The sequence below is a fragment of the Trypanosoma equiperdum genome (assembly GCF_001457755.1).
Source record: "Trypanosoma equiperdum strain OVI genome assembly, contig: ctg_1728, whole genome shotgun sequence".
In the NCBI taxonomy this organism is placed as follows: Eukaryota; Euglenozoa; class Kinetoplastea; order Trypanosomatida; family Trypanosomatidae; genus Trypanosoma; species Trypanosoma equiperdum.
The window spans coordinates 7,441-16,152 of NW_027123758.1; the positions used below are offsets into that span (position 1 = coordinate 7,441).

The following is an 8,712-nucleotide window of genomic DNA, read 5'->3' on the forward strand; positions in this document are numbered from 1 at the left end:
TAGGGCGTACCGGCAATACGGTAGGGGGAATTAGTATTTATGTGTAGACTGCTCGTTATCTGATTTAGGGATTTTTGTAAAACCAATAAAGTACCATATAAGTACTGAAAAATTTTTGCATGCTCTATTTTTCCCGTTGGTGTACCTGGTACGTTGTTGCCTTGGCACGTTCATGTCGTCCATCTTTGCATCTTCATCAATCTTCTTTGTTAGTTATTATAGTTGTTCTATTTGCTTGTGTGCAACAACTTTTGTTGTTTTAGATCATCGCCATGGATCCTCGACGAGGGGGGACGCGTAGCAACGTGGGAGCGTCTTCTGCATGCGATAAGGATTTCCTTCAGACAATTCGGAATTATTCCATGCGTGTCCAACAGGAGGAATGGATGTATAGTGGACCGTCGGCATACTTTTCTCTTCCGAAGAATTCAGCGCCTTCAGGAACAAAGTAAGTGCTCAGTCTGGCGCTCTCAGTGTTCCTCCTGAGTTATTCTGAGGAAAAGGCATGGTAGCTGCCACCAGGTGCGACCAAATATGTGCCTTTACGTTCCCCCTTGTTATGCACGTTTTCCCTCTTTCCCTTTTCCTTCCAAGAATGAATAAATTCTGTCTGTGTATGCATCATTAACTGTCTTCATAGAGTGGCTGCTGCAGCCCTTCATGCCGCTTATTTCCCTTCTTTTTTCCTTTTTTTTTTTTGAGAGCAATAATGGATATAGGCAACTTTGACTCACGTCCCGCGTCTATTCTGGAATACATCAAACGGAATCCCTCCTCCGCACTTAGCACCCGGTGGGTTTTCGACCTTCCAGAGGCTGAACAAGAGGAATGTCTGGTAAAGATGATTGAGAATGCCGCCTTTCCTGAAACATGGATGGTATATTTTGATTATGCTGAGCGTAATAGAATAACCGTTACCGATGACATTGCATTGGAAGCTATTCATAGTGTCGGACTTGACCCCCACAGCGCCCCTTTGTGGTTAAAGGTTATCGATATTTGCTGCGGGGAGGGGAAGAAAAGGGAGTTGTTTCATATGGCTTTGCAAGTCCCTTTATATCAGCAAAACATGGTCTACAAAGTGTACAGAACATTTGAGAGCGATGCTGCGAAGCGGAGTGGGGAAAAGGTCGGTAACCATCTTGCTCTTTCGGACATCAATCACTTTTCGGAGATGCTGAAAACGGAGCCCCGCTGGCCCGATCGATTTGTCGATTCCTCCGCATGCAGCAGCTACCAAAGAAATGTTCTATGTTCACAGTGGAACATCCTGCTTCAAACTCTTTTAGGTAGGTGTGATCAGGATTCTATGCGGGAGCTTCACTTAAGGAGGGCAGAACTTGCATTTCGCCAAATGTGCAGTCAGTTTCCCAATGAAGACGTATGTTGGTACACATACGCATGCTTCATGGCTGTAAAGATGAACGACCATGTCCAAGCTATGGAGATACTGAAGAGAGGGCGAGCGTCTAGCAGTGAAGTCTCGGTTGCACTCTGGTTGGCGGAACCGTTACTGAACAGGGATTTTCAGTTGGAGCAACCGTTGACAAAGGACAAGGTAAACGCGCAACTTTTTATTCAGCGGCTCTATGCTAACACCGCTAGAAATTTCTTGCAAAACAAGAAATGTCTTCGGGATATTGGAAAGAGGGCTGTCGCTGAAAATGTTAGTGATTGGAAACTTTATCACCAGTGGGCCTCCGCGGAGCGCTCCGTTCTACGGGATCAGTCAATGACGTCCAAAATATACGAAAGGGGTATTTCTTGCGTCTCGAAGTCCCCAAAAGATGCTATACTGTTTTCCAATGAGGCCATGAAGTACCACCTTTGGCGGCAGGACGAACGTCAGGTTGTTGGTTACTCCGAGTTGCAAATTGAATTACTGTCCACTTCGCAGCACGATGGATGGGTAAGGGCAGGTTGGAACTATCTTGTTAATGCGGAGTCCATGATCGGTTTGCCTTCGCTACCGAAAACTCTGAATAGGCGAGCTGAGCGGAATAACGATTTACCTTATAAATCAATTATCGAGCGGTACCGTGTGGGAAGTTACATTCCATGTGCGGACCGGGATCTTGATTGGATTGAATTTGTCAATGACATCACTCGTATTCGAAGGGAGGAACAGGAGCATATCTTCCAGGCGGTGACACCTATAAAAAACTCGTCTATTTCGGTTCCCGCTCCTCGCAAGTTTGTGGGAGCGTCACCAGACACATCTCTGTGGTGCCCAATTGAGATGGCCCCCAGACATGAAGGAGTTTCTATAAAAGACCCAGATGAAATAGTCGGACCACGATACCTCCGCGGGAGGCTTGTGTATAAGCTGACGCTTGACGACAAGACTGCAGCGAGGCTTCGAAGGGAAGAGTATATGCGAGGGAAGAGGGAGGGTATGGACGAAAAACACACCCCAGCGGGCGCCGCCCAAAGCGCTCTCCAGTTGTTGGTGGAAAGGCTGGGTGCAAAGAGGTGGAACGAAACTCAACTTCGGTTGTGCAGACTCGTTAGCGTAGAGTGGCTTATGAACACCCTTGCAATGGGTGATTTGGACCTCGCGAAGAAAAAAGCGTAGTGTTGATTTTATGCAGGTATTTGGAGCTTTGTTAGTTTTCTTTTGTTACCTCGGATACCCGCTTTATTTTTTCCTTTTTTTTTGCTTCAGCAAAGGAAGAACTGGTGGGATTCGGTTTCATATTTTCTTTAAATGTGTTCCTAGCCAAGCCATTATCTTGTACACATCATTTATTTTGCTTGTTTTACCTCTTAGGTGCATTTGAGAAGTTAGATAGAGAGAACATGAAGAACACTAATAACCTCCGTGTTCTAGGAAGCGATCCGTTTAAGGATATTACAGCGAAAGCACGGGTGAGGCAGCTGCTGCAGACGCACCAAGGTAGAGACAAACTCTTTAAGGTCGTTCAATACTTTCTCCGAATCAAGCTTTGGAGGGACTCAGTGGCTTACAGCACAAGCTATCTGCCCGGGGGACACTACACTGCAGTTGAGCGGAATTTGATGACGATTATGAACACTCGCAGACTTTTCCGAGTAGGGCGCTTTGTCGGAGAACTTGTGAGGATGAGGGTGACGTTGATCAAGTGCTCGGAGCTCGTGTATATACCTGCTCGTGGGGGGCAGTGGGTTGGTTTTTTTATTCAGTGTCAAATGATCTGTGACTTGATTGCTCGGCTTCTGATGTGTGTGAAGTCATTGTGCGAGGATGTTGCTTTTCTTGCGCAGAAAGGGTTCTTGCACAGTAACGTAGCTGAGCAGCTTTTCAACATTGCTTTCCGCTGTTCGCATCCTGTTTTGTTAGTTGATCTTTTTCTCAATACACTCCGGTTGCTACAAGGAGTAATTGACGCCTCACATCAACCGGATGAAAAGGAAGTGATATCGGCGACATACTCGTTTTCTCTCCTCTCCAGGTATGATCGTGTCGACAAACTGCGCCGAGGAATGTGCGAATCGAAGGGCGACGGAAAATCAAAAGACGATCGACAAAACTCGAAGATTGTAAAGGCTCGCATGGAGAATAACGTGGTTTTAGTAGATTCTTACGCGAAGCTACTTTGGAAGGATTTCGAATTGCACTGGATTTTCGTCACTGAGCTCAAACTACTACTCGATATTTTCGTTGCTTTTGCGAGTATGAAGCGCTACGAAGCGGCGCGCGGCGTCGCCAGTGTTGCTGGTCTCTTTTCTGGTATTCTTTCTGTCTATCGTGTTTGGACGTATGGCCGCTAACGGGTCTAAGGAGGAGTTGAAGCTGGGTGAGGGAGTCAGCCGCGAAAAGAAGATTTCAACATACGCATTTATCCGCCTTTATGATATTGCTAATCCATTGTATAATGTTCCCTTTCCTGGGGCAAAGGCATTTGCTCCCCGTTTGCGCCCCTATATACAAGCGCACGTATATGCATATGTACGATGCTATTTGCCTTCTGAGGCGGCTCTGTTCTCCCTTCCCCCTTAGCGCGGTTCAAACGCCCCCTCGTTCGTTGCTCTTTCTTTTATGTTTTGTAACTTGAATGTCTGTCTTGCCTTTCTCTCTAGCCAGTACGGGAAAGAGAACATGAACGCTAGGAAGCCACTCGCAGTCTCGGCGGGGACGAACTCTCGCAGTGGAGAGGGCGATTGGAAGAGCACCATGCGTAGCTTCAGGGAGGGTGTCCGATGTCTTGGTGAGGAAAATGAAGCTCTAAGAACCGTCAGAAGTGACTTGGACGCCATTTCACGGAAGCTCACTGAAAAAATGAACTCTTTGGTTGAAGAGAATGGGTCATTTCACAAATCCATGTCTACTTTATTGGATGATGAGCGGCGTAAGGTTTCTATCATCACAGATCAAAACGAAAACCTACTTCACAAACTAGAGGAACTCAGGAAGGAATATGATGATGCGAACAAGGAAATATCTCGACTTACCGATTTAGTGCATACCGAGAAGAGCAGGAATAATAGTGTTGTGGGGTTGTTTGAAAAGAAGCTAGCAGAGAAGGAGGATGAATACCAGACGGAACTCCGCCTTCGAGAACAGTCGCTGGAAAAGCTAAAAACGCAACTAGAAGAAAAGTGCTCAGCCTATGAAGCACAACTGACTGATAGGGATAACCTGTTACAGACAGAAAGGTGCCAGTGGAAGTTACAGAAGGAGGTGTATGAGAAGGAGATTGAGAGGCTTCTTTCTCAAGTGGGAAAGTTTGCCATCACCCAACGATCGTCTTCACAGCAGTCTACATTGGGTGTGGATGTCGCACACGCAAAGCCCCCTCTAGCCCCCGTCCCTCCCCCCGCGCCTACGGATGAGGAAGGCGACCGTGCCGTCGTTAAAAAGAGACGCTTGGAAGCTGTTCGCCAGCAGCGGCGGCTAAAGGAGAATGACAAAAATGATACCACCTTGGCGTCCATTGGTAAACTGAAAGACCTTAAAGAAAGTCTTCAGTTGTAGATTGAATTTTGTTTTGTTCCCATGAGTAGATGCTAGATTTTAAAAATTATATTCAAACCCAGTTTGACTTAGTAGTCTTAACCAAATCGTGCTATTAAAGGAAATACACCCGCTGCGTATGTCTATACGTGAGAAGACGCACCGCTACCTAAGGCGGCGGAGTGTGGATTTTTATCTTCTATCTTATTTATGTGCCCTATCAATGCGTCATTCTATATTCTGATTGTTGTTAAGTTGTTGAGGGAGTCGCTCATACACATGCATGGTGCTTTGGTGTTTGGGTTCGTCGTCGTTTTTTTATCATTTCTAGTCTTATGGCAACGTGCATCTTGCGTAAGTAAGATACACCTACTTGGGGACGTTCTTTTTGTGTTCGCACACCCGGACGATGAAGCGATGTTCTTCTCGCCGCTGTTGGATTATGTCAGGCGCCATGGCCTGAATGCCCACTTTCTCTGCTTGTCCAATGGAAACTACAGTGGCTTGGGCACAGTCAGGGAGAAAGAGTTAGTTGCCAGTGCGGAGTACTTTGGAGTTAACAGGCGTAGCGTCCGCGTGGTAGACCACCCGGACCTACAGGATGGTCCAGACAACTTATGGAATACCGAAATAGTCCAACGAGAGGTTCTTTCGTACCTGCACAGCGTCAAGGACATCCGCACTGTTATCACGTTTGATCATAGGGGAGTCTCTTCTCATGCGAATCACGTAGCGGTGTATGAGGGAGTTCTCTTGGCGAAAAAGAATCTTCCTCCCGGGATACTATTTTTGAGTCTGCACACGAGGGACTTATTGGAAAAGTACGTGGGTATACTTTCCACAGTAGGCTATACGGTAGGAATTCATCGTTGCGGCGGACGCCGAAACCACGTAATCCTCATTCCGCCGACCTCATTGTTCACAAGCTTTTCCGCCATGAGGAAACACAAAACCCAACTTGTGTGGTTCCGCTATTTGTTTGTTTGGTTTTCTTCCTACTCTTACGTTAATGAAGTGAAGGAATTGGGGGTCGCATGAATCGAGGAAATTTAGCCCCCGCGCACTTTTTCTACTGCTTACTGGTGTACATTAAGATGATGAATGATCAACGCTGTCCTCTATAACCGTTAGTGGGCAGCTACTAAAGTTGAATGACGTGTTTCACAGATTGGCGTTGCCTCCCTTTGTTGACGTGCATATTTATATGTTTCCTTTCTCTTATCCGTTTACTTTAGCTGGGCAGCGGCGATGGGCAAGCTATTTAAACCACCATCCAACTGGAGCAAATTGTACGCTAAAGTGAAGGAAATTCGAGAAGAAGTCCAGGCACCAGTGGACACCGTAGGGTGCTCAAAGTTGTTTGACCCATCGGCGTCAGATGAGGTCAGGCGGTACCATATATTACTGGCACTCATGCTCAGTGCCCAAACCAAAGATCACGTGACTGCAGCGGCGATGCACTCCCTTATTGATCACGGTTGTACACCGGAGACAATTTACAAGATGCCGGAGTCGAAGCTTAACGAGTTCATATCTAAGGTTGGTTTCCACAACACAAAGGCGAGGAATATAAAAGCAGCTACTGAGTCTATACTGCAGCTACACAAAGGAACAGTGCCGCGGTCTTATGAGGGATTGGTTTCCCTTCCAGGTGTTGGGCCCAAGATGGCCCATCTTTTTCTACAGGAAGCAGACAGTGTGGTAATCGGAATTGGAGTTGATACACACGTCCATCGAATCGCCCAGCGGTTCCACTGGGTTCCCTCAACGGTAAAGAGTCCAGAGGATACGAGGAAGGCTCTCGAAGCTTGGCTTCCCGCCAAGTATTGGGGTGAGATCAATGGAATGTTGGTGGGATTGGGCCAAACAATATGTACTCCCCGGATCCCGCGATGTTCAGAGTGCCCAGCGAGTGGGCTGTGTCCCAGCGCCTTCCGCGAGGCAAAGGGCGGCGTGAAGCGTCAGAGGTTGCCCGAAATTGAGGACGTTGGTGCTGTGGTTCCAGCCCCAAAACGGAAGCGTATATAGTAATATACATGCATATTTCCCCTCTGTATCTCTTTACCACTTGTACTATTATGTCATTTTCTTTGTTGTTGCCGCCTTTCTTTGGGGGGGGGGTAACCTTTTCATCCCATGTGGAGGAGGGCATGTGTAGAAAGAATAGTTGTTTCTGCTGTAATATTGATGTTTGTGGCATCGATGTTTGCTTATAGGCGCTCCTTGTTTCCTTTTTCTTTTGATAGGAAGTTGCACTAAACAGCATGTTCAACCAGTTTTCGAAGATGCCCTTGGAGCCTCCATACATTCGCAACGTATACATCGCGAGCCTTCCGCCCAACTACACCGAAGAAGAGCTCCGAGCGTTGTTTGCGCCGTTTGGTAAGATCGTCTCAACAGCGCTTGTACGGGATAAGGAGACAAAACGCTGCAAGGGGTATGGGTTTGTGCTGATGGAGAGATACCAGGACGCATACAATGCTGTCATGGCTCTTCAGGGTCACACCGTTCAACACGCCCGTGTGCAAGTGCGATTGGCGCGCCCCGAAGCATCTGTGAAGAAGGCCGATCCGCTCTTGTACACTCAAGCGATGATGTGCGAGGTTGTGCAACCTGCGGTGTATGTTCTGTACCCACCGACGTGTATTACTGCTTAAGCAGAGGGTGCGGAAAGTGGTTCCAGACGCCACAAATAAATAAGTATATTTAAATGTTAGTATATTGCATTTTTTTTTTTACTTTCTGTTTTTTTTTTTCGTATGCTCTTGTGGGTGGCTCAGCATGTGTATGAAGTTCCGTCGTGCGCTAACATTGATTGGCTACCCACCTCTATGCTTAAAGGACAACAATTAACCAAACGTTACAAGCAACTTTTTTTTATTATTATTATTTTAAATAACTTATATGAAACAACTTTTTTTAAAAAATGAGCTTATTCATCATTTGAGGTCACCCTCTTTCAACTCCTTAAAAAAAAAGATTATGAACCGCTGGGTTGTGCGGGGTGAAAAATAAACGACACCATGAGCTGCAGAAGTACTAAGAAGAAAAGACACTAAGAGGTGTCAAGGTGGTGCACCGGTCACGAACTCGAATGAGGGCGAAGGTTGCACTCCAACATACTCTTGCACGCTACTGCTACGTTGGTGGTGCGGTTCTAATCTTCCAGAAAGATTACATCTTGTATATATATATATATATATATATTACTATTGTTGTTTCAAACTGATGCAATCGTTACTTCTACTATCTTAATGCTTCCCTCTGAAGTGATCGGGAAGACCACGTGTACTCTGTTACCTTGAAGGTAGACCGGAAAGAAAAAGAAATTCAAAAAACAAATATGAAACGGATGGAGTATGGATGAGAGATAAAATCTGGGGAAAATGAAAAAAAAACACATAAAAAACCAGCGGAAGGGAATGGGAAGTGGGAAAAGTTATTATGGTAAGGAGTGAAATAGATTAAAGGGGGGGGGGAAATAAATGAGTAATTGACCGTGGTAGGGGAGAAGGGTCGAAATGTGTTCGCATGTGAAAAAAGGGCATGTCAATGTCTTTTGGCGTTCCCTTCCATTGTTATAAAAGAAATCGAGGGGGGGGAAGGGGTTAAAAGGGGGGAGAAATTCAACTGAAAAAAGAAATAATGATAGGTAAGTGTAAGCATTTAACAAGTACCATGGCATCAACCACTTTACTAGAGGAGAGCCTTCGTGGGTTTGTCGAACCAATGAAAGTTGTAGTATGTGGGACCAAACAAGAGTAGAGGAAAGGGGGGGG

General features: G+C 46.1%; 6 protein-coding genes across 6 annotated transcripts; all 6 read left to right on the plus strand.

Moving 5' to 3' along the window:
• Positions 1-709: 709 nt before the first annotated feature.
• TEOVI_000908500 (uncharacterized protein) lies at positions 710-2,575 on the plus strand (the record flags this gene model as incomplete). The annotated part of the gene is made up of 1 exon (XM_067222987.1): positions 710-2,575. One exon carries the CDS (start codon positions 710-712, stop codon positions 2,573-2,575), a length of 1,866 nt encoding a protein of 621 aa, XP_067079088.1.
• Positions 2,576-2,799: 224 nt separating this feature from the next.
• TEOVI_000908600 (Peroxisomal biogenesis factor 11 (PEX11), putative) lies at positions 2,800-3,750 on the plus strand (the record flags this gene model as incomplete). Its single annotated transcript, XM_067222988.1, has 1 exon — positions 2,800-3,750. The coding sequence occupies one exon, from the start codon at positions 2,800-2,802 to the stop codon at positions 3,748-3,750; it is 951 nt and encodes a 316-aa protein (XP_067079089.1).
• A 328-nt stretch (positions 3,751-4,078) lies between these two features.
• Positions 4,079-4,954, plus strand: TEOVI_000908700 (uncharacterized protein; the record flags this gene model as incomplete). The annotated part of the gene is made up of 1 exon (XM_067222989.1): positions 4,079-4,954. One exon carries the CDS (start codon positions 4,079-4,081, stop codon positions 4,952-4,954), a length of 876 nt encoding a protein of 291 aa, XP_067079090.1.
• Positions 4,955-5,212: 258 nt separating this feature from the next.
• On the plus strand, positions 5,213-5,971 carry TEOVI_000908800 (N-acetyl-D-glucosaminylphosphatidylinositol de-N-acetylase; the record flags this gene model as incomplete). The annotated part of the gene is made up of 1 exon (XM_067222990.1): positions 5,213-5,971. The coding sequence occupies one exon, from the start codon at positions 5,213-5,215 to the stop codon at positions 5,969-5,971; it is 759 nt and encodes a 252-aa protein (XP_067079091.1).
• A 210-nt stretch (positions 5,972-6,181) lies between these two features.
• Positions 6,182-6,961, plus strand: TEOVI_000908900 (endonuclease III, putative; the record flags this gene model as incomplete). The annotated part of the gene is made up of 1 exon (XM_067222991.1): positions 6,182-6,961. One exon carries the CDS (start codon positions 6,182-6,184, stop codon positions 6,959-6,961), a length of 780 nt encoding a protein of 259 aa, XP_067079092.1.
• A 236-nt stretch (positions 6,962-7,197) lies between these two features.
• Positions 7,198-7,590, plus strand: TEOVI_000909000 (RNA-binding protein, putative; the record flags this gene model as incomplete). Its single annotated transcript, XM_067222992.1, has 1 exon — positions 7,198-7,590. The coding sequence occupies one exon, from the start codon at positions 7,198-7,200 to the stop codon at positions 7,588-7,590; it is 393 nt and encodes a 130-aa protein (XP_067079093.1).
• Positions 7,591-8,712: the final 1,122 nt, after the last annotated feature.